Source organism: Pan paniscus, chromosome 19 (genome assembly GCF_029289425.2).
Source record: "Pan paniscus chromosome 19, NHGRI_mPanPan1-v2.0_pri, whole genome shotgun sequence".
In the NCBI taxonomy this organism is placed as follows: Eukaryota; Metazoa; Chordata; class Mammalia; order Primates; family Hominidae; genus Pan; species Pan paniscus.
In genome coordinates, this window is record NC_073268.2 from 29,047,834 (window position 1) to 29,073,543 (window position 25,710).

General features: G+C 37.1%; 1 protein-coding gene and 1 pseudogene across 2 annotated transcripts in view; both read left to right on the plus strand.

Moving 5' to 3' along the window:
- Window positions 1-20,903, plus strand: part of SLFN12 (schlafen family member 12) — a 29,452-nt gene extending 8,549 nt beyond the window's left edge. For both annotated transcript variants that reach the window (XM_055101110.2, XM_014342061.4), the window contains 4 exons: window positions 1,764-2,845; window positions 4,426-4,533; window positions 12,891-15,354; window positions 15,744-20,903. In XM_055101110.2, coding sequence (XP_054957085.1) covers window positions 1,804-2,845; window positions 4,426-4,533; window positions 12,891-13,480 — 1,740 coding nt within the window. In that variant the 5' untranslated portion in view covers window positions 1,764-1,803 and the 3' untranslated portion in view covers window positions 13,481-15,354; window positions 15,744-20,903. The remainder of the gene's footprint in view (window positions 1-1,763; window positions 2,846-4,425; window positions 4,534-12,890; window positions 15,355-15,743) is intronic.
- On the plus strand, window positions 16,911-20,903 carry LOC129394369 (tRNA-uridine aminocarboxypropyltransferase 2-like; annotated as a pseudogene).
- Window positions 20,904-25,710: the final 4,807 nt, after the last annotated feature.

Here is a 25,710-nt window from a genome sequence, read left to right on the forward strand (position 1 = left end):
GCCACTCGGAAAACCTACACTTCTTAAGTTACACTTCTTAACTTAACTTAAAAGTTACACTTAAGTTACACTTAAGAGTTAAACTTAAGTCACACTTCTTAACTTAAAAGTTACACTTAAATTCCACTTTTAAAAAAGTTAAACTTAAGTCATACTTCTTAACTTAAAAGTTACACTTAAGTTACATTAAAAATAGTTAAACTTAAATTACATGTCTTAACTTAAAAGTTACACTTAAGTTACACTTTAAAAAAAGTTAAACTTAAGTCATACTGCTTAACTTAAAAGTTACACATAAATTACACTTTTTAAAAAAAGTTAAACTTAAGTCACACTTCTTAACTTAAAAGTTACACTTAAATTACACTTTTTAAAAAAGTTAAACTTAAGTCACACTTCTTAACTTAAAAGTTACACTGAAGTTACACTTAAAAAAAGTTAAACTTAAGTCACACTTCTTAACTTAAAAGTTACACTTGTTACATTTAAAAATAGTTAAACTTAAGTCACACTTCTTAACTTAAAAGTTACACTGAAGTTACACTTAAAAAAAAGTTAAACTTAAGTCACACTTCTTAACTTAAAAGTTACACTTGTTACATTTAAAAATAGTTAAACTTAAGTCACACTTCTTAACTTAAAAAGTTACACTTAAAAAAAAGTTAAACTTAAGTTACACTTCTTAACTTAAAAGTTTCCATTTAGAGCAAGTCAGTGATCCTAATAGATTTTAAGGGAACAGAGCTAATGGATTAGGGATACATAGACTAAAGCACACTGTCTTAGTTTGTTTAGGCCGCCATAACAAAATACCGCAAGCTGGGTGGCTTACAAATAACAGAAATTTATGACTCACAGTTCTGGAGGCTGGGAAGTTTAAGATTAAGGTGCCAGCACTGTTGGATTCTGGTGAGGGCCCTTTTCCTGTCGCAGACTGCCTACTTCTTGCTGTGTTCTCACATAGTGGAAGGGATGAGCTAGTGTTCCGGGGTCCCTTTTAGGAGAGTACTAATCTCATTCATGAGGGCTTCACCCTCATAACCTGATCACTTCCCAAAAACCTCATCACCTCGGGAGTTATAATTTCAACATATGAATTTTGGGGGAACACAAACATTCAAACCATAGCACAGGTGTTTTGTATATAAGAATTTTCCTTATTGAAAATATGTGGATATTAGATTTAAAAAGGGCACAATGACTTAGCCCACTTTGCTTAAGATCAATGGCCAAAATTTATAAATCTATTTCATTCTTAATAGAAGGAAAAATAATTAACATGACATGTTGGATGTCATTAGACCTTAACTGGAAATCTTCCAAAAGATTTATACCCATAAATGGAGATAATTAAGCTAAAAGCTGAAATTATTAAAATAAAAAGAAAAGTAGAAATAATATGTATAACTAAAGCCTGGTTCACTGAGAAGATAAAAACATAGACTCACTCCAGGGGTTGTTTAAGAAAAGGAGAGAGAAAACAGGTTGTACAATATTAGGGACTAGAAAGGAGAAAAAAGGCGGATAAAGAGATTACAGAATTAGAATACATTATATAAAACTATAGTAACAAATTTGAAAATTCAGTAGGAGTATAAATTATTGTGGTCTTAGCTCAAAATTTGCCAGTCTCTTCATATCCATATACTTACCAGTCTAGTGGAATATATACAGCACAGGATTTTTTTGCATTTGCCTCATAATACAGAATTTGCTATCTTTCTAGTTCAGGTCCTATTCTAATGGCTCTGTCTATTTTACAGAAAAGAATTTCTGCTTGGACACTGCATAGCTGCTGGGAAAATGAACATCAGTGTTGATTTGGAAACGATTTATGCCGAGTTGGTTCTAGATGTGGGAAGAGTCACTCTTGGAGAGAACAGTAGGAAAAAAATGAAGGATTGTAAACTGAGAAAAAAGCAGAATGAAAGTGTCTCACGAGCTATGTGTGCTCTGCTCAATTCTGGAGGGGGAGTGATCAAGGCTGAAATTGAGAATGAAGACTATAGTTATACAAAAGATGGAATAGGACTAGATTTGGAAAATTCTTTTAGTAACATTCTGTTATTTGTTCCTGAGTACTTAGACTTCATGCAGAATGGTAACTACTTTCTGATTTTTGTGAAGTCATGGAGCTTGAACACCTCTGGTCTGCGGATTACCACCTTGAGCTCCAATTTGTACAAAAGAGATATAACATCTGCAAAAGTCATGAATGCCACTGCTGCACTGGAGTTCCTCAAAGACATGAAAAAGACTAGAGGGAGATTGTATTTAAGACCAGAATTGCTGGTGGCAAAGAGGCCCCGTGTTGATATACAAGAAGAAAATAACATGAAGGCCTTGGCCGGGGTTTTTTTTGATAGAACAGAACTTGATCGGAAAGAAAAATTGACCTTTACTGAATCCACACATGTTGAAATTAAAAACTTCTCGACAGAAAAGTTGTTACAACGAATTAAAGAGATTCTCCCTCAATATGTTTCTGCATTTGCAAATACTGATGGAGGATATTTGTTCATTGGTTTAAATGAAGATAAAGAAATAATTGGCTTTAAAGCAGAGATGAGTGACCTCGATAACTTAGAAAGAGAAATCGAAAAGTCCATTAGGAAGATGCCTGTGCATCACTTCTGTATGGAGAAGAAGAAGATAAATTATTCATGCAAATTCCTTGGAGTATATGATAAAGGAAGTCTTTGTGGATATGTCTGTGCACTCAGAGTGGAGCGCTTCTGCTGTGCAGTGTTTGCTAAAGAGCCTGATTCCTGGCATGTGAAAGATAACCGTGTGATGCAGTTGACCAGGAAGGAATGGATCCAGTTCATGGTGGAGGCTGAACCAAGTTGAGAGCGGGGGATTCGCAACAGGAATGCATTTGGCTTGGGTGGCAGGGAGGTTTTCTCTATGGGATTTGGGGCAAGATCAATAGTCCTCAAATTTCAGCACCTAAACTATTAATCTCTGGTGGATACAATCAATAGTTCCCTGCCTCGGCCAGGCGCGGTGGCTCACGCCTGTAATCCCAGCACTTTGGGAGGCCAAGGCGGGCGGATCACGAGGTCAGGAGATAGAGACCATCCCTGGCTAAGATGGTGAAACCCCATCTCTACTAAAAATACAAAAAATTAGCTGGCTGTGATGGCACGTGCCTGTAGTCCCAGCTACTCAGGAGGCTGAGGCAGGAGAATCGGTTGAAGCCAGGTGGCGGAGGTTGCAGTGGGCGGAGATTGCGCCACTGCACTCCAGCCTGGGCAACAGAGCGAGACTCCATCTCAAAAAAAAAAAAAAAAAAAAAAAAAGTCCTGCCTCTTGTTTTCTTCTATACCCTTAGAAGAAGATAGATATTTCATAAAATAAGCACATCATCTACTTTTAGTAGCCCTACCTGGTGCAAAGACCCAATTAAACCTGGAAGTTTCTTCCCTACCACGTCTATACTAGTTTTGAAGGAAACCCCGTTTAATCCTTTTCCTTTTTGTTTCTGAGCTCTATTTCAGTAAGTAACCATTGCTTTCTTTCAGGAACATCTGCCTCTTTTACTTACTTGCTCCTTCATGTTTCTTGTCCCCTTTCTATTTATTTATTTATTTATTTTGAGACGGAGTCTTGCTCTGTCACCCAGGCTGGAGTGCAATGGCAGGATATCGGCTTACTGCAACCTCCGCCTCCTGGATTCAAGCGATTCTCCTGCCTCAGCCTTCCGAGTAGCTGGGATTACAGGTGCCCGCCACCACGCCCAGCTAAATTTTTGTATTTTTAGTAGAGACGGAGTTTCACCATGTTGGCCAGGCTGGTCTCGAACTCTTGACCTCAGGCAATTCACCCGCCTCGGCCTCCCAAAGTGCTGGGATTACAGGCGTGAGCCACCATGCCTGGCATCCCTTTCTATTTATTTCCTATAAAACCGCTTCCTTTTTCTTCTCACATTTGTGAGCCAAGTAGTAGCCCTAATTTGTACTAGTAAGGAAGGAATAATGCTGGTATTTTCTCTGCGTTTGGGAAACGAAAGCCTCAAATGAAATTGGACCAGTACTAGCAATTGGACCAGTACTAGCAGCTTATAAAATGTCTGAAAATGTAAGCTTCTTCCTCAGAATCTGCACAAAAGTCAGCTTTCCTTCACTAGCCATCACGTCTCATTTTAACTGCTTTAAAAATAAACCCAATTATATGGTAATGTATTAAATTACTATTAATGCATTTTTACTGTTAATTTTCATTTGAAATATAGTGTGTCAGTGGCATCAAAAGTTAATTTTGCAATTTGTATCTGACCTAAGAATCTAACCACAATATCTAACATTAATTTTTTTTTGGAAAACAGAATCAGTTACAAGTAGACTTTTAATATATAATACTTTGCATTAGTTAGTTGGGGTCTCCCTTCTGCGAAATTAAGAATGTGATATTTTTGTTTTTAAGAATTTTCCAGCTCATATGAAGAGGTGATCTCTCAAATAAATACGTCATTACCTGCTCCCCACAGTTGGCCTCTTTTGGAATGGCAATGGCAGAGACATCACTGTCCAGGTAATTTCATTCTGGCTTCTTCGGATTTGTTAGTGTGACTGTAGTCAAACCTCTTTCTCTTCAAACCAGCTCAGTCTTGAAATTTGCTCTGAAAGCACATTCTTGTGTTTATGAGAATTCTTTGGTGTTTTAAGTCATTGAATCTGTCAAATCCTATTTCTTTATATTTGGGTTAGAATTTTCTTGGTGCAATACAAACTCGCTTACTTGAAAGTGAGAGCAACCCAAGTCAGTTTAGTTTAAACAAACAAAAAAAGAAAGCATATATATCATGTCACTGAGCAGTCTAGATTGAGGCCCACCTTCAGGCATAGCTATGTTCAGTTACTGAAGAAACGCCATCAGTACTCAGGATCTCTCATTGATCTATCTGTTTTTGTTGTTGTTGTTGATGATGGGCAATTGAGTTATTTCCTGCTTTCTGTGACATGAACAGTGTTACCTTGAACATTCTTAGTCGGTCTTCTAGTGCATATGTGCAAGATTTTCTCTTGGGTGCCTAAGTAGGAGTAGAATTCTTGGCTCAGGAGGTGTGTGAATATTCAAGTAATAAGATAATGCCAAATTGTTTTGAAAGTAGATAGGTCATGTTACTCCCATCAGCAATATATTAGAAATGCCACATCTTCTCCAATTGTCAAATTTTTCTTATTTATGGTTGTCCTTCTCTTGACCTCCTTCTTCTCAATCAAATGTGTATAAAATGGTATGTCTTTGTAATGTGCATTTCCCTGGTTATTGATTGGGTTGAGCATCTCTCCATATACTTACTGGCCATATATATTTCATCTTCTGTGCAGTGTCTATTTTGTCTTTGACCATTTTTCTAATAAGCTTTGTCTTTTTCTTATTGCTTTATAGGAGTAATTTAGAGATTCTAGAATAAAATCCTCTTTTAGTCATAGGTATTAACGATTACCAAATGTTTTCTCCAAGCTGGTGGCTTGCATTTTCTCTTTTCTTAAGGTATACTCTCATAAGTAGTAGTTTTAAATTTTAATGTAGGCAAAACTATCATTTAAAATGTTGCGGTTTAGTGCTCTTTGTGCCTTGCATAAGAGATCCTTCTATACACTAGGATTATAAAGATATTTCTTTTAATTTTCTCCTAAAAATTTTAAAGTTTTGCACTCAACATTTAACATGTAAATACACAATCCAGAGGTGGGCGGATCACTTGAGGCCAAGAGACCAGCCTGGCCAACATGGTGAAGCCGTGTCTCTACTAAAATACAAAAATTAGCTAGGTGTGGTGGTGCACACCTGCAGACCCAGCTACTCAGGAGACTGAGGCACAAGAATCATTTGAATCCAGGAGGCGGAGCTTGCAGTGGGCTGAGATCACACCACTGTACTCCAGCCCAGGCAACAGCGTGAGACCTTGTCTCAGTAAGTAACAAACAAACAAACAAACAAATAAATAAATACACAATCCATCTTAATAGACAGTAATGTAGCATGCTATTTCATTTTATTCCATGTGGATAACAACTTTCCCAGCCGCAATACTGAAAAGTCTCACTTTCACCATGATCTGCCATGCCACCTTCATCATATTACTAAGTACAATTCACCTTTGAACAAACCCGCCTGCAGTCGAAAATCTGTGTATAACTTTCGACTTTCCAAAAAGTTAACTACTAATAGCTTACTTTTGACCCAAAGCCTTACCAATAACGTAGTCAATTAACACATATTTTGTGTGTATGTATCATATACTATATTCTTAACAATAAGTATCATATACTATATTCTTACAATAAAGTAAGCTAGAGAAAAGAAAATGTTATTGAGAAAGTCATAAGGAAGAGGAAATATATTTTCTATAAATTAGGTGTAAATGGATCATTTAAAGGTCTTCGTACTCATTGCCTTCACATTGTGTAGGCTGAGGAAGAGAAGGGTTGGTCTTGCTATCTTGGGGTGGCAGAGGTGGAAGAAGATCTTGGCGTAAGTGGACCCATGCAGTTCAAACCCATGTTGTTCAAGGGTCAACTGTATATCTATAGATAATCCTCTTTCTAGAATCTCTATTATGTTTCCTTGATCAAATTGTCTGTCCCTGCCACTGTAATGTTATACTAAGTATCGATATCTGGTAGGGTAAGCCCTTTAGTTTTTCTTTGAGAGTGTCTAGGCAATTTTTAATCATTTAATCTTCTATACACACTTAAGAATCTGCTTAAATGCCAAAAAAACTTTTGGGATTTTGATTTGCAGTTACAGTGCATCTCTAGATAGATTTGGGAAGACATGGCATATTTACATCAGTAAGTTGTATCCTTGAGTATAGGAAATCTTTTTACTTATTTATATCTTCTTTAATGACTTTATAGTTTCATAAATTTCTGTGTACGCATTTTGTACATCTTTTATTACACTTATGTCGAGGTTCCTTTTATTTTTGTTGTTGTAAAGATATTTTTCTTTAAAAGTTCCATTTTCTTGTTTATTGCTAATGTGTAGAAATGCAGTTGATTTTTACATACTGAGTTTATATAAGGCCACGTTGTTAGGTTTCCTTATTATTTTAAATAATTTGTCCATAGATTATTTACATTTTGTATAAACAAATATGCAGATCATAAAATGTTTTGTCTTTTCCTTTCCAATCTTTCTGCCTTTAATGTCTTTTTTTCTTGTCCTAATGAACTGAAGAAAACTTTTAGACAATTCTTAATGCAAATAGTCTTAGTTCAGATTTTAAAGAGAGTGTGTCTATGGCTTTCCCATTTAAATTGAGGTTTGCCCAACATGGCACATGTATACCTATGTAACAAACCTGTGCATTGTGCACATGTACCCCAGAACTTAAAGTATAATAATAATAAAAAAAGAAATTGAGGTTTGCCTTAGGCACTTTGAATATACCATTATCAGGCTAAGGAAGTTTAATGATATTTCTAGTTTACTAAATGTTTTTTCTTTTTTTATCATGGATGAATACTGAATTTTATCAAACACATTTTCTACTCCTGTTGACATGATTAAATGTTTTTAATATGTTGATTGGCAAATGATGTTTAATATTTTCTGTTAAGCCTTTTTTGCATTCCTGGAACAAACTCAGTTTGGTCTTGCAGTATTATCTTTTTTACGCATTTTTATTCAGCTGCTAATACTTAATTTAGAATTTCTGTATCTAAATCCATGAGTGACAAGGTCTAAGAATAGTTTTCTCTCTTTCTTTGTCTAGTATTTGTATTAAAATTGTGCTGAACTCAGAATGAGTTGGGGATTATTTCCTCTTTTCCTATCCTTTGAAAAAATTTATATAAGATTAGAATGATATCCTTGAAATTGTGGTGGAATTTGCCTGTAAAATGGCTTGTCTTCCTTTTGTGGGAAGACTGTTAGTTCTTTTTTCAATCAGGAACTGGCTCTGTCACCCAGGCTGAAGTGTAGCGGTGTGATCATGGCTCACTGCAGCTTCAAGCTCTTGGGCTCAAGTGATCCAACTGCCTCAGCCTATCAGGGCTCTAGGATTACAGGCTTGAGCCACTGTGCCTGACATATTTCTGGTTTTTTAATAAAAGGGTTGCCTACTCTTTCTGTTTCCTTTGGTGTTAATTTTGGTAAGATATTTTTAAGGAATCCTAAATTCAATAGCTGGCATCTCAGTATTAGTCTGACTTATATTTCAGATCCTTATTTCAGGCTATTTTTATTTTCTTGTGAGAACAAAGCAGATTGGTTTCAAAAATTTATTTATTTTGTGTAGTAAGTACTTTTAAAATGTATGCTTTTTCTAGGTATCTTATATGTTAATTTTTAAAATTTTTATTTCACTAGTTTTTGGAGAACAAGTGGTTTATGGTTACATGAATAAGTTCTTTAGTGGTGACTTCTGAGATTTTGGTGCAGCTATCACCTGAGCAATGTATACTGTACCCAATGTGTAGTCTTCTATCCCTCATTCCCCTTCCACCCTTCCCCTTGAGTCCCCAAAGTCCTTTGTATCATTCTTAGTCTTTGTGTCCTCATGGCCTAGCTCCCACTTATGAGTGAGAACATACAATATTTGGTTTTCCATTCCTGAGTTACTTCAGTTAGAATAATGGTTCCCACCCCATTCAGGTTGCTGCAAATGCCATTATTTCATTCCTTTTTATGACTGATAGTATTCCATGGTGTATATATACCACATTTTCTTTATCCACTTGATGGCTGATGGGCATTTAGGCTGGTTCCATATTTTTGGAATTGCAAATTGTACTGCTATAAATGTGTGTGCAAACATCTTTTTCATGTAATGACTTATTTTCCTCTCGGTAGATACCCAGTAGTGGGATTGCTGGAGCAAATGGTAGTTCTACTTTTAATTCCCTAATGAATCTCCACACTTTTTCCCACAGTGGTTGTAATAGTTTACATTCACACCAGCAGTATAAAAGAATTCCCTTTTCAGTGCATACTTGCCAACATCTATTATTTTTTGACTTTTAATTATGGCCATTCTTGCAGGTGTAAGATGGTCTCATTGTGGACTTAATTTTCATTTCCGTGATCATTAGTGATGTTGAGCGTATTTTCATGTTCATTGGCCATTTGTATATCTTCTTTTGAGAATTGTCTATTTATATCCTTTGCCCACTTTTTGATGGGATTCTTTGTTTTTTTCTTGCTGATTTGTTTGAGTTCCTCATAGATTCTGGATATCAGTCATTTGTCAGATGCATAGGTTGCAAATATTTTCTCCCACTCTGTGGATTGTCTTTTTACTCTGCTATTTCTTTTGCTGTGCAGAAGCATTTTAGTTTAGTTACTTCTCATCTATTTATTTTTGTTTTTGTTACATTTGCTTTTGGGTTCTTGGTTATGAACTCTTTGCCTAAGCCAATGTCTAGAATTGTTTTTCTGATGTTATCTTGTAGAATTTTTATGGTTTCAGGTCTTAGATTTAAGCCTTTGATTCCTGTTGGGTTGGTTTTTGTATAAGGTGAGAGATGAGGATCTGGTTTCATTCTTCCACATGTAGCTTGCCGATTATCCCAGCACCATTTGTTGCATGGGGTGTCCTTTCCCCACTTTGTTTTTGCTTGTTTTGTTGAAGATCCAATTGAACTGTAAGCATTAGACTTTCTTTCAGTGTTCTCTGTTCTATTCCACTGGTCTACATGCCTATTTTTATACCAGAACCATGCTGTTTTGGTAACTATAGCTTTGTAGCATAATTTGAAGTCAGGTAATGTGATGCCTCCAGATTTGTTCTTTTTGCTTAGTCTTGCTTTTGCTATGTGGACTCTTTTTTGGTGCCATATAAATTTTAGGGTTATTTTTTCTAGTTCTGTGAAGAATGATGATGGTATTTTGATGGGAATTGCATTGATGTAGATTGCTTTTGTCAGTATGGTCATTTTCACAATATTGATTCTACCTATCCATGAACATGGGATGTGTTTCCATTTGTTTGTTTCATCTATGATTTCTTTCAGCAGTGTTTTGTGGTTTTCCTTGTAGACATCTTTCACCTCCTTGTCTAGGTATATTGCTAAGTATTTTATTTTGCAGCTGTTGTAGGAGGGATTGAGGTTTTGATTTGATTCTCAGCTTGGTCACTCTTGCTGTATAGCAGTACTAATTTGTGTACATTGGTTTTGTATCCTGAAACTTAATGGAATTCATTTATCAAATCTAGAAGCTTTTTGGATGAGTCTTTAGGGTTTTCTAGGTATACAATCATTTTTCTGTGAAAAATGACATGGGAATTTTGATAGGGTTTTCGTTGAATCTGTAGATCACTTTGGGTAGTGTGGACATTTTAAAAATATGATTTTTTCAATCCATGAACACAAGCTATCTTTCCATTTATTTGTGTCTTTTCCAATTTCCTTCATCAGCATTTTATAGATATCAGTATAGAGATCTTTCATCTCCTTGATAACATTTATTATCAAGTATTTTTTGTAGCTATTGTAAATGGGAGTGTTTTCTTGATTTCTTTATAGGATAATTTGTTGTTAGTGTATGGAAATGCTACTGATTTTTGTATTCTGAAAATTTACTGAATTCTTTTATTTGTTCTGATCATTTTTTGGTGGCATCTTTAAGGTTTTCTATATATAAGTTCACATTGTGGGCAAACCGTGACAATTTAATTTCTTATTTTCCAGTTTGGATCCTTTTTATTTCTTTTTTCTTCCCTAATTGCTCTGGCTAGGACTTCCATATTGGATAGAAGTGGTGAAATGGGCATCCTTGTTTTGTTCCTGATCTTAGATGAAAAGCTTTCAACGTTTCACCATTGAGCATGGAGTTAGCTCTAGGTTTTTTATATATGGTCTTTGCTGTGGTGAGGTACATTCCTTCTATACCTAGTTGGTTAAGAGGTTTTTTTAAAGTACAGAATGTTGAATTTTGTCAAATGCTTTTTCTGTATCCATTAATATGAGCATATAGTTTTGCCCTTCATTTTATTAATGTGGTATATCACAATTATTGATTTTCACATGTTATACTATGCTTGCATCCCAAGGATAAATCCCACTTATTATGATGAATGATCTTTTTTTTTCTTTTTCTTTTTCTTTTTTTGAGACACGGTTTCACTCTTGTTACCCAGGTTGGAGTGCAATGGCGCTATCTTGGCACCCTGCAACCTCCACCTCCCGGGTTCAAGCGATTCTCTTACTTCAGCCTCCCGAGTAGCTGGGATTACAGGTGCCTGCCACCATTTCTGGCTAATTTTCTGTATTTTTAGTAGAGACGGGGTGTCACCATGTTGGCCAGGTTGGTCTTGCACCCCTGACCTCAGGTGATCCACCTGCCTTGGCCTCCCAAAGTGCTGGGATTACAGGCGTGAGCCACTACACTGGGTCGAATGATCCTTTTAATGTGCTGTTGAATTTGGTTTGCTAGCATTTTGTTGAGAATTTTTGCATCTAGTTTCAACAGTGATATTGGCCTGTAATTTTCTTTTTTTTTGTAGTGTCCTTGACTGACTTCATGATCAGGGTAATGTTGACCTCATGAAATGAGTTTGGAAGTATTTCCTCCTCTTCAATTTTTTGGAAGAGTTTGAGAAGGATTGGTATACTCTTGTATTTGTGAGTGATATCTTTAATCAACTTTGAAAAAACTATAATCGTTTATCTCTTCAAATATTGCTTATCTTATTTTTCTCTCCTTTCTCTTTGTGGGACTTATATTATAAATTTGCTAGACCTTTTGACAGTTTCTGACATATCTCTTATCTTCTGTTTTTACCTTTTTTTTTTTAATTGAGTTTGAGTTCGGACTTTTGCTACCATCCTGTCTTCCTATTGACTAGTCCTGTTTTCTGCTATGCTCTGTCTGCTGTTAAATATTATCAAATAAGTTCTTATTACCACCTACTGTATTTTTCAGTTAAGGAATGTCCACACAATTTTTATCCCTCAATTTTAGTTTTTCTAAGGCTGTAAGAGAATAAGGACATCTTCATCTTTTCATCTATTTTATTATTATTTTTTGTTTTTAAATATATTACAGTTAAAGTCCCTCTTTGATAACTACAATATCTGAAGCACTTGTCAGTCTTTTTCTCTGATCTGATTTTTCTCCTGTTTTCTAGTAATTCATTCTGATTTTTATTGTCTCATAATTTTTTATTGTATCATGGATTACAAATTGTAGAGACTTTGATAGATATTACATTTCTCCAAAAAGGGCTATATTTACTTCTGACAGGTAGTTAGAGTACCACCCATTGCTTTTATTCTTTTGAAGTTTTTTAATGCTTTTCTAGGTATAATAGTTTTTAATTTTGCCGTTACTACTAGGTCATGGCTTTTCTATTGCTGTAATGTCTCTGGTGTTTACCAAGATCCCTCCACTCTTTTGGGACTGGAATTCCAGTCTGTGTTTCCTGAGCACCATGAGGCTGAAGAAACTTACATTCAGCTCTTTAGTCTCCCAGTTGATATTTTCTTCTGTGTTTCCAGCATCTGACCTGTATTAGCCAATGAGTTGAGGGAAATTTGTATGTAGACTTTGGTTTCTTCTCTGCAGCTTCATTTTCTCTGAGATTTTACTTCTCATATTCCAGCTCTTCTTACTTCTTTTCCTCAGCCTAATAAGACTGATGATTTCTCCTTGGGTTCTATTTACCCATGCCATGATATAGAAAATCTACTTAGGGAAAAAGCAGGGGTGAATGTGAAGCTACTTTCTGTGTTTCACCTCTATCAAAGACTGTGGCACTTCAAATACTGCTTTTATTGGTGCTTTCTAGTTCTTTAAATTATTGTTTGATGTATTTTATACAACTTTTACAGTGTTTTTGATGGGAGGATTGGTTTTTTACAAGCTACTTTGCCATGGCTTAAATGGGAACTTCCTAGTGTTTTATAATTTATTATTATTATTTCCTTATTCAGGGCTATCAGGAAGGATAACGTATTCTCCAGAAAACCTTTGCAGAAAACTGTTCTTACAACATGAAGGACTTAAGCAATTAATATGTGAAGAAATGGACTCTGTCAGAAAGGGCTCACTGATCTTCTCTAGGAGCTGGTCTGTGGATCTGGGCTTGCAAGAGAACCACAAAGTCCTCTGTGATGCTCTTCTGATTTCCCAGGACAGTCCACCAGTCCTATACACCTTCCACATGGTACAGGATGAGGAGTTTAAAGGCTATTCTACACAAACTGCCCTAACCTTAAAGCAGAAGCTGGCAAAAATTGGTGGTTACACTAAAAAAGTGTGTGTCATGACAAAGATCTTCTACTTGAGCCCTGAAGGCATGACAAGCTGCCAGTATGATTTAAGGTCGCAAGTAATTTACCCTGAATCCTACTATTTTACAAGAAGGAAATACTTGCTGAAAGCCCTTTTTAAAGCCTTAAAGAGACTCAAGTCTCTGAGAGACCAGTTTTCCTTTGCAGAAAATCTATACCAGATAATCGGTATAGATTGCTTTCAGAAGAATGATAAAAAGATGTTTAAATCTTGTCGAAGGCTCACCTGATGGAAAATGGACTGGGCTACTGAGATATTTTTCATTATATATTTGATAACATTCTCTAATTCTGTGAAAATATTTCTTTGAAAACTTTGCAAGTTAAGCAACTTAATGTGATGTTGGATAATTGGATTTTGTCTATTTTCACTTCTCCCTAAATAATCTTCACAGATATTGTTTGAGGGATATTAGGAAAATTAATTTGTTAACTCGTCTGTGCACAGTATTATTTACTCTGTCTGTAGTTCCTGAATAAATTTTCTTCCATGCTTGAACTGGGAAAAATTGCAACACTTTTATTCTTAATGACAACAGTGAAAATCTCCCAGCATATACCTAGAAAACAATTATAACTTACAAAAGATTATCCTTGATGAAACTCAGAATTTCCACAGTGGGAAGGAATAAGAAGGCAAAACTCATTTCCTCAAAACAAAACTCCAGGAATTCTCTGGATCTTCTTGAGCTACTTTCACACTATTTACTTGGAAGGGTTGTGGATTTCCTAACTGGTCAGCTAGCACCTTTAAAGAACTCACAAGAATGGTTACTTTATTTTTCTACAAGCAGTTCTGAATAAAGAAGCGTGAGATGACAAAATATGGAAAATCCTCTCTAACTAAGATTTGAAGGAAAGCAGCCAAGGTATAAGTAGAAACTCTTTTAGACAACGAGAGTTTTCATCAACAAGAGGAAGGAGCACCAGGGTCTGGCATTTCCCACTCATCTAAGATGAGCTAAGGGACCAAGATGAAGCTCAGCAGAGTGGGATACACCCTTGGCTGGGTGTTCTGAATTCATGCCTAAGACCTTCAGTGGGATCTTGGAACAGAGAATAGAGCCTAAATTACCCATCAGGGCCTCAGCCTTCTCCACCACTGTGTCCAATGCCAGAGGAAGTCGATCAATGCATTCAGTATTCTGAGAAAAGTTTTACTAACACATATTTTGCCAAACGAGATGATGTTTGACTATAAAGGAAATAGGCAGACATTCTTATCAAAGGATATAGGAAACGGAACGTAGTTCTCTTCTACCTTCTTGAAAACTATGTTACAATGAAATCCAGCCAATGAAGAGATGAATCAAAATGAAGAACCTAAAACGAGAGCATACTTGCACTCCTGGAGTCTCTCTCCAGCCCTGAACTGTGGCCAGCACAGTGTGTCAGCCTGTACCAGCTGCCAGTATGGGTGACCTGGGCACGGGCAAGGCCATCATCATCACACACTGTGTGCACCAGAACTCCTCGTGGCATCTCCAAGCCAGTTCACCATTGTGTGAACTGTGCACTGAAGGAGCCCCACTAGGACTCAGAGGCCTTGGCACAACTGCAGCTGTGGAACATTACGATGAGGAAAGATTGGGAAAATGACAAGAGCCCGTTGTCTGGAATTTATAGGTGCATTGATTGTCTTCAGTATCACCAGCCCAGCCCCATTTGAAGCAGAGCCAAAGTGGAAAAATGATTTGGACTAAACGTTAACTCATGGCAGACCAGTTTCTGTGGTTCTGTTGGCCAAGAAATGTGACCATGGGAGGATGAATGCAGAAACAGCAGCCTCAAGATGGGCCAGATCTACATGGAACATAGTTTTGTAGGATAAATTGAAACATCAGCAAAAGAAAATGTAAACTTTGATGAAGCCTCCAGGTGCCTGGATGCCAAATAGACAAATACAGAATATAAGAAAACACAATAAGAGTCATTGGCCCCGTGCCTATTTGGCATCATTGCAAGAAACCTGGGGTAGTGATAGTGGACGTATTTAGAGAGTGAGGCATAAGCTCACCTAAACAGCCCAGAAAATGTTTACTATGAGAGTAAGAAGGAAGAACACAAGTGGATATACGAGGAGTCCTTGCAATCTGGCCCATCAGTAAGTTTTTCATGTGTGCATCATTAGTCAAGAAAGTAGATCTGAAATTTTGGGGGGTCTTTGGTATAATCTTGGTGGAGTTGTAAAGTGGATTAAAAGTCTGAATTATATATATATCAAAGTGGCAGGTCTGGCAGTCATATTGTTGAACAGTATGGCTGATACATGAATAATGTATGTGTACATTCGTGTATGTGTGTATAACCAAGGGGAAGGGGTGGTCATGGTCAGAGACGTAAGACAAGAGGTCGGCGGGGGGAAGCTTGAGGGAGTGGTAGGGGAGGGCACTGGGGAGTGAGTGGGTCAAGGAGTTGACTAATAGGAAACAACTACCTCCAGGAGAAGGCAATAATCTCCATTAATTTTTATTATTTTATTTTTTTTTTTAGGGACAAGGTCTTGCTCTGTTGGCTGGGCTGGATTGCAGTGGTGTGATCACAGCTTACTGCATCACTGAACACCCGGGCTCAAAAGATTCTCTCACCTAAGCCTCCTGAGTAGCTAGGACTACAGACACCACCAACTCACCTGGCTAATTTTTAAAATTTTTGTAGAGATAGGGTATCACTACATTGCTCAGGCCGGTCTCAACTCCTGGGGTTAAGCAGTCCTCCCATCTTGGCCTCCCAAACGGCTCGAATAGGCAAAATTGAGCTGTTTAATGAGAAGCAGTGGGGATAATTATCCCCTTTCATAATGAGGTTCTATATAACAAGTCTTAATCCTTGAAGGGCCTATTCTAACTTAAATTGTGCCATATTAACTATTTTAAAGAGGGATTTATAGGGTCCCATTTTATCAAGCCATTTTTTAAGTGCCAAAATTTTAACTTTAGTTTATTATATGTTGTGTCAGAGAGTCTGTGTCCAATATGAGATACTTTAAAGCAATGGGTACAAAACTATGGGAAATTCAACCAAAGCAGTAAAGTGAGGGATAGTTATCCAAAATATTTTTTAACTTTAGTTACCTTTTTAAGATTAGAGGGCATACAATATTTAAATTTAATGAGAACCCCAAGTATAATATGTATTTTTTTGAGAAGGAGTTTCGCTCTTGTTGTCCGGGCTGGAGTGCAATGATGCTATCTTGGCTCACGGCAACCTCCGCTTCCCGGGTTCAAGTGATTCTCCTGACTCAGCCTCCCGAGTAGCTGGGATTACAGGCACCTGCCACCATGCCTGGCTAATTTTTGTATTTTTAGTAGAGACAGGGTTTCACCATGTTGGCCAGGCTGGTTTTGAACTCCTGACCTCAGGTGATCCACTCGCCTCGGCTTCTCAAAGTGCTTGGATTACAGGTGTAAGCCACCACGGCCCACTCCAAGTATAATTGGAGCCCCAGTATTGATTGAGTCCATGAAGTATGTCAGCTGGTATATTTTAGCAAATGCTAAAGTTAATTTAGACCTTATGTTGTAGAGACAAAAAATCTAATCAATGTCCTTTTATCTTTTTGTAATATAAATTCTTTGGTATATACATTCTGGATTTCTAATTGGGCCAAATTATGGACATTTGTTTTAATTTAGTTACTTATGTTATATCCATATCTATATGTACACATACAATCTATTCCTTAAGTCTATATTGAAATATTATATCGAAGGCCTGACCAGAGTGTCCGCCATGGAGTCGCAGAAAGAGGCGCGACCCCGTCGCGCGACCGCCTGGGGCCTCAAGGTCTCAGACGCCAAACTACAAGGAGCAGCGGGAGGGCGGCGCAGTGCTGGCGACGGCTGCCCTGGGAACAGAGGCGGACGACGCTAGTGCGGGCGGGCTGTGGGAGCTGCAGGTGGAGCAGGCCGAGCTGAGGCCTGAGTGCAGCCGCTGCAAGCCGGCCTCAGAAAGTGTGTTTTTGTCCATTTCTCCCAGCGCACCCTTTGCATATCTCTACCTACTTGTGCATAATTCAGCATCCAGCAGAGGAAGACAAAATGCTGCGGACAGTTCCTCTACCAGCAGCATGCCTCCCCCAGGACAAGCGCAAAGTGAAGACTGGTCGTCGCTTCAGTGAAGAAAGAGATCCTGAACTTTCAGCTGTTTGCCGGTAGTTTGGTACATTAATATTATATCCAGGGGCTGAAGCTGCTAATCTGGAAGAATTTATATTAGATTCTCCTGTTTATCCTTCTACAATCATCGTCATTGATGGTACATGGAGCCAGGCTAAGGACATTTTCTGTAAGAATTCCTTGTTCTGACACCCCCAAACAGGTGCAGTTAAAAACGAGCATTTCTCGTCAGTATGTAATTCGGATGCGGCCAATTAATAGATGTCTTTCTACACTGGAGTGTGCACCTGTTGCTCTTTCCATCTTGGAGAAAAATAATTACATACAAGAGACTTTGCTTCACCCTCTTGAAGCTTTATGCTCTTTCCAGATTTAGCATGGTGCCCAAAATTGACCTCAGCAAGCAACACCTTCTGAAAAATGGATTATATCCTAAACCAATGCCAAAGAACAAACACAAACTCAGGAAAATGAAACTATTAAAGAATAGTGTTAAAATTTAGTACAGTTGTTCTTTTGGTGTTAGCTTACCTGTCTCCATCTAACAATACCAAGTTAAGTTTTCATATAGTTTAGGTCTGTAGGTTTTTGACTTGCTAATGAGAATTGCATACTAATCTTGCCCAGAAGAAGGAAGTAAACCAAATATTCATAGAAACAAACAAACGAATGAAAATTCACTGGCTCACTGAAAAGCAAGATTTCATACTGTACTTGTTTTTAAACATGTGCCTCTAATAATACATGTTTTCAAACCCAAATTTAAAGTGTGATTTGTTGTTGAGCTGGGTTAGAAGTTCTTGCTTGTAAAATAGAAGGAAATCCTTGTGGTAGATTGGAACAGTATTGTTTCCATTAATGTTTATAAATAAGTAGGTGTAGACCAATAATATAAGATACCTACATCAATTTGCAGTCCTAACTTTATAGTTTGAAATAAGTAGCAAAAGAAAATTATGATAATTAAGTAATTCATTATTTTGTAAGACACTATAAAGGAATAAGAAAACTTTATTGTTAGGGGCTAAATTTGAATTTAGCTAATATGATTTAAGTGTTCTATTAATTGCCCTGATTTTTAAAGAGGTACATGTAATTTTGAAATAGCACACATTTTCATTTGCAATCACTCTGGGGATAAATTTTTATTTTTCAGTGTTCATTGAACAGGCTTATTGACTATGGTAAACTTATTTTATTGAAGTTTTCAACCGGAAAATAGTAAGTGGAATATGATACAACTGTTATTTTCAGAACATATTTCTTTAGGGCTATTTAAAATAACCTTTTTAAAGGGCAAAAACTTTCAATTTGAGAGAACAGATTCCTCTCCTCTGTGGGAAAATATTGGCTGAGATTTTGTATAGAATAAGAGACATGTATGTAACATATATTTATATTCAGCATAAGTCTACTGCAATCATGTACACATCTTAGCAAGAAGAGAGGATTTTGTTTAGTCTTTGTTTATGACTTCTACAGTTTCCTGTATCTAGTGTTAAGTTGTAAGGAAAAACTAAACATGCAATTTAAAGGTAAACTTGATAACTATTTATGGAACATAAGCACACACCAATGGTTATTTCTCACAGTTTTCATGCGCATTTGTTTATTATTTACTTGGATTAGGCTCATTAAAAACCATAATGCTGGTCACAATTAGAATGCTAATATTTGGGTAAGCTATGCAGAAAATATTTTAAAATATTAAAAGTTAGAGTGCTATCTTCTGTTCTTGATTTATTTTTGGATTTAAAAACAAATTAGGGCTGGGCCCAGTAGCTCACACCTGTAATCCCAGCACTTTGGGAGGCTGAGATGTGAGAATTGCTTGAGCCCAGGAGTTTGAGACCAGCCTGGGCAACACGGTGAGACCCCAACTCCACACAAATTTTTTTTTTTAATAATTAGCCAGACATGGTGGTGTGCACCTGTGGTCTCAGCTGCTTGGGAGGCTGAGGCAGGAGGATTGCTTGGGCCCAGGAGGTCGAGGCTGCAAGGAGCTGTGTTTATTCCACTGCACTCCAGCCTGGGTTACAGAGTGAGACCTATCTCCATAAATAAATAAACAAATTAGCTCATTTACAGTGTAAAACACCTAATATCAGATGATTATTTGGTGCTCTAGAAAAGAAATAGCATATAATACTATATAATATAGTTTCTTAACAAGTGGGGCTAAAAATCATTTTATAGTAATTTTTCACATTGATATTAAACTTCATGAGTTTCCTTTAGTCATTATAATTTTTTAAAAAGAAAACTCCCCCCACCCCTAATATACCATTTTGTATCTCAAAATTTTACTTTGTTGATTTTTAAAGAGTAATTTCTACTTTTATCTTTTAAATAAAACATTTTTGTGTATTTTTCAAGACAAAAAGCTTAACATTTAGTGTTTTTGGAAATGTATTAACATTTTCTTGAAGTATGTATAGTCTTCCAAATTATTTTACTGATCTGTTAACGCACTTTACTTGTTTTTAACTTATTTTTTCATGACCCCTTTACAAGGTGAGTCCATTTAATCATCTGTGGTATAAAATGCTTCTCTAGCCACCTGTTCTCATTAAACAGTTTTAAGTAAGTTTTAAAAGCCATTCTTTTAATTACTAAAAGTTCTCAAAGTGTGTAGTATTATGTGAATATTTTAACTGAAAATTTAATCAGGCTTTTAAAAATTACTTTTTTGTTGTATTAGTTGGCTTCTAAATTCAGATTCTTTATATTTGCTTGATTTTCCTGGAAGTTCCAGGCTCTATGAATTTGTAGCTGATAGTAGAGGCTTTACTTGTGTACCCCAAATGCACTTTGATGTGGTGTAGATGGTTTTGTGAGTTATCTGAGCCATGTAACTCAGAGAATAGTATTTCCTTGTACATAAAGTGACCTCACTTTTAATCAGCCCATTTATGGTATGTTGAAATCACTGTGTGTAATGAGAGATACTGAGAGTTTCTCACACATATGAGTACAAAGGGTTGAGACTATATTATACAAAGTAAGTCACAGTGCATGGCAACTCTCTACAGGTTGGATTACAAGACTTCGTATGTGGAGTAAGATAATTATATTGGGAAAAATTATTTTCGCTAACTTTAAGACTCCAGAGACACTTTTCTCAGCCATGACCAGTAATGTTTTTAAAAGATTTTGGAAGGAATAGCTCCTCACTATACCACCAGTTCGTGATTTTAAGGGAGGAGACAACCCTCATACTGTCTTATGCCCAATTTCTGCCTCCAAAGAAAGAAGTAAAATCTAAAAGGCAGAAATGAAATCCACAAGCAGACAGCCTGGCCCCACATCCTGGGCCTGGTAGTTAAAGATTGACCCATGACCTAATCGGTTATGTTATCTATAGATTACAGACACTGTATAGAAAAGTACCATGAAAATCCCCAACCCTCTCATGCGGACCCCCTTAGAGTTGTGAGCCCTTAAAGGGACAGGAATTGCTCACTCGGGGAGCTCGGTTTTTGGAGACATGAGTCTTGCTGAAGCTCCTGGCTGAATAAAGCCCTTCCTTCTTTAACTCAGTGTCTGAGGGGTTTTGTCTGTGGCTTGTCCTGCTACAATTTATTTATTTATTTATTTTAAAGGGACAGGGTCTCCTTCTCTCAACCAGTTTGGAGTGCAGTGGTATAATCATGGCTCACTGCTGGCTTGAACTTCTGGGCTCGAGCGTTCCTCCTGCCTCAGTCTCCCAAGTAACTAGAACCTCAGCCCCACACTCAGCTAATTTAAAATTTTAATTCCATTTAATTTTTGCGGAGATGGGGGTCTGACTATGTTGTTTAGGCTGGTTCTGAACTCCTGGCCTCGAGAGATCCTTCTGCCTTGGGCTCTCAGTTAGTAAATTAGATAGAACACTTCCGTATAATTTATTCAGCTTATTCATCACATATTTCCAACTGTTGCTCCAAATAGCTTTAAAAATGTGACCATGTTATTAGAGAATCCTTTCCATTGAATTTCAGGGATGCTTAATTTTAGGGAGCTAAATTGTTGACCCTTGTATGTAATTGTTATTGGTACAGAAGTACATTTTATTGATGCTACAAGTAAAAAATTAGATCTGACTTAGTAAACTCAGAAGTTTTACATAACTATATTTTACTATGTAGATGTATTTAAAATAGGTACAGATGGGCATTTATGAATAAATAATAATGAATAACAGTTGGAGACCAAAAGGAAGTGGTACAATATTTTTCAAATGCTGAAAGATGAGGACTCTCAACCTGGAATTCTATGCACAGAGAATATATTCTTCAGAAATGAAAGGGAGATCAAGACATTCTCACATGAAGGAAAAATAAGAGAATTCATCACCAGAGGACCTACCCTAATAGAACAGCTAAAAGAAGTTAGCTAAAGAGAAAAAAAATGCAAAAAGAAGGAGTCATGGAACATCAGGAAGGAAAAAGAACACAGTAAGTACAAAAAACAGTAGGCTTTCCTTCTCTGCTTAAGTCTTCTAAATTACATTTGACAGTTGAAACAAAAATTACAACACTGTCTGATGTGATTCTACATGTTTATAGAGGAAATACTTAACATATTATTATAAACAAGTGAAAATGATTAAAGAGACATAACTGGAGGTAAGATTTCTATATCCTACTAGGACTGGTAAAATGATGACACCAGTACACCGTGAAAAATTATGTATATATAATGCAATATCTAGAGCAACCACTATAAAAACTATACAAACAGATACACTAAAAACATAATAGATACATCATAATGGAATTCTAAATAATATTCATACAACCCACAGGAAGACAGGAAAAAGTAAAGAAAAACAGACAGAGGAAATATAAATCAAAAAATAAAAGGGGATACTTAAGCCCAAACATATAAATAATTACAGGAAGTGTAAATGGTCTAAATACACCAATTAAAAAACAAATTGGTAGAGTATATTTAAAAACATGACCCAACTACATGCTGTCTAAAGAAACTCACTTCAAATGTATGGAAATTGAAAGTAAATGGATGGAAAAAGAATTATGCAAGCAAAGGAAAGCAGGAGTGGCTATACTAATATCAGATAAAGTAATATCTGATATTACTTTAAGTAAGATTTTACTTTTAGTAAAATTGCCAGAGACAGACAGGGACATTATGTAATGATGAACATCAGTCCATCAGGAAGATATAGTGATTGTATGTGTATGTGTTTCAAACAACAGACCTGCAAAATATGTGACACGAAAAGTGTTAGAACTGAAATGAGAAATAGACTCTACAATTATAGCTGGACACTTTAACACCCTTCTATCAATACCTGCTAGAACAAGTAGACAAAAAATCTGCAACAGGAGCCTGGGCAACATAGCAAGACCCCATCTCTACAACAATAACAAAATTAGCTGGGGAAGATGGTGTGCACCTGCAGTCCTGGCTACTTGGAAGGCTGAAGCAGGAGGATCACTTGAGCCCAAGAGGATGAGGTTGCAGTGAGCTATGATTATGCCACTGCTCTCCAGCCTGTGTGACAGAGTGAGAACCTGTCTCTACAAAAAAAAAAAAAAAAAAAAAAGGAAAATATACAAGGATATAGAAGAACATAACACCACCAGTCAACAGCAGTCAACATGATCTAACTGACATATGCAGAAATCTCTACCTAACGGCAACAGAATATACATTCTTTTCAAATGCCATGGAACATATACCAAGATAGACCATAACCTGAGCCATAAAAGAAACCTAAATAAATTTTAAAGATTAAAGTTTTAAAGATTAAAATTAAACTCAAAGGGTGTTCTATGGCCCAAATGGAATCAAACTACAAATCAATAACAGAAAGATAACAGGAAACTCTCCAAACACTTAAAAACTAAAAACACACTTCTAAATAATCCATAGATCAAAGAGGAAGTCTCATGGGAAATTTTAAAAATGTATTTAAGTGAGTGAAAATGGAAATACAGTATATCAAAATTTGTGAGACATAGGTAGTGACAGTAAGGAGATTCAGTGATGAAAGTGAAATTTAAGCACTAAATGCACACATTAGTGTGGTAGGCTGAATTATAGCCCCCGTAACGATGTAAATATCCTAATCTCTAGTACCTGTGAATGTGTTGCCTTAACATAGTAAAAGGGACTTTCTGGATGTGACTAAATTAACACTTTTGTGATGAGATTATCTTGGATTATCCAGGTGGATCCAATATTATCACAAGGGTCCTTATAAGAAGGAGTCAGGAGAATCAGCCACAGAATGAGAAAATATATAAGGATGGAAGCACAGGATAGAGCCAAGAGAAGGTGCTGTGCACTGCTGGCTTTGAAGATGGAGGAAGGGGCTACAAACCAAGGCACGCAGTCAGCCTCTAGAAGCTGGAAAAAGCAAGGAAATGGATTTTCCCCTACAGCTCCAGAAGGAATACAAGCCAGCCGACACCTTGATTTCAGCTCAGGGAAACTGATTTTGGATTTCTGACTTTCAGAACTGTATGATAAATTCATGTTGTTTTAAGCTGCTAACTTTGTGGTAATTTGTTACAGCAGCAATAGGAAACTAATATAATTAGAAAGGAAGAGGCCGGGCATGGTGGCTCACGCCTGTAATCCCAGCACTTTGGGAGGCCAAGGCGGGCAAATCACTTGAAGTCAGGAGTTTGAGACCAGCCTGACCAACGTGGTGAAACCCTGTCTCCAATAAAAATACAAAAAAATTAGCCAGGCATGGTTGCACATGCCTGTAGTCCCAGCTACTCGGGAGGCTGAGGCAGGAGAATGGCTTGAACCTGGGAGGTGGAGGTTGCAGTGAGTTGAGATCGCACCACTGCACTCCAGCCTGGGTAACAGAGTGAGGCTCTGTCAAAAAAAAAAAAAAAAAAAAAGAAGAGTTGCTATGCTCCCCCTTTAAGATCATAGAAAAAGTAGAGCAGAATAAACCCAAAACCAGCAGAAAAGAAGGAAATAAACAGCAAAAATCAATAAAACTGGAAACAGAAAAATAGGAAAATCAATAGAACAAACAGCCAGTTATTTGAAAAAAGACCCACAAGACTGGCAAATCTCTTGGGAGATTTACAACGAAGGAAAATAGCATATAAACTACCAATATCAGGAATGAAATGGGGGAATATCAATACAAAATGTTAGTCCAAACTGCACCATTTTGTAAGTCCCCCGCCATTTCACAGACCTTGGTGAAAGTAAAACATTCCACGGGGGTTGGAGCCATGAGAAACAGCCTGCCTCATATTCTGCTGGGAGCAAGTGCAAGGAACACCATATTCTGCCAGAACAAGAGCCAGAACCACCTTATCCTGGGAACACATTATCAACGTTCTCCAGGGCAGCAAGCCATACTGCCCAGACCCCTTCCACCCATATCTATAAGTAACCCAACCTGTAAGCAGCAGTGGGCACTGGCATTAAGCTGGTTCCCCACTTTTTTTTATTATACTTTAAGTTTTAGGGTACATGTGCATAATGTGCAGGTTAGTTACGTATGTATACATGTGCCATGCTGGTGCGCTGCACCCACTAACTCGTCATTTAGCATTAGGTATATCTCCCAATGCTATCCCTCCCCCCTCCCCCCACCTCACAACAGTCCCCAGAGTGTGATGTTCCCCTTCCTGTGTCCATGTGTTCTCATTGTTCAAATCCCACCTATGAGTGAGAACATGCGGTGTTTGGTTTTTTGTTCTTGTGATAGTTTACTGAGAATGATGATTTCCAGTTTCATCCATGTCCCACAGAGGACAAGAACTCATCATTTTTTATGGCTGCATAGTATTCCAAGGTGTATATGTGCCACATTTTCTTAATCCAGTCTATCATTGTTGGACATTTGGGTTGGTTCCAAGTCTTTGCTATTGTGAATAGTGCCGCAATAAACATACGTGTGCATGTGTCTTTATAGCAGCATGATTTATAGTCCTTTGGGTATATACCCAGTAATGGGATGGCTGGGTCAAATGGTATTTCTAGTTCTAGATCCCTGAGGAATCGCCACACTGACTTCCACAATGGTTGAACTAGTTTACAGTCCCACCAACAGTGTAAAAGTGTTCCTATTTCTCCACATCCTCTTCAGCACCTGTTGTTTCCTGACTTTTTAATGATTGCCATTCTAACTGGTGTGAGATGATATCTCATTGTGGTTTTGATTTGCATTTCTCTGATGGCCAGTGATGGTGAACATTTTTTCATGTGTTTTTTGGCTGCATAAACGTCTTCTTTTGAGAAGTGTCTGTTCATGTCCTTCGCCCACTTTTTGATGGGGTTGTTTGTTTTTTTCTTGTAAATTTGTTTGAGTTCATTGTAGATTCTGGATATTAGCCCTTTGTCAGATGAGTAGGTTGTGA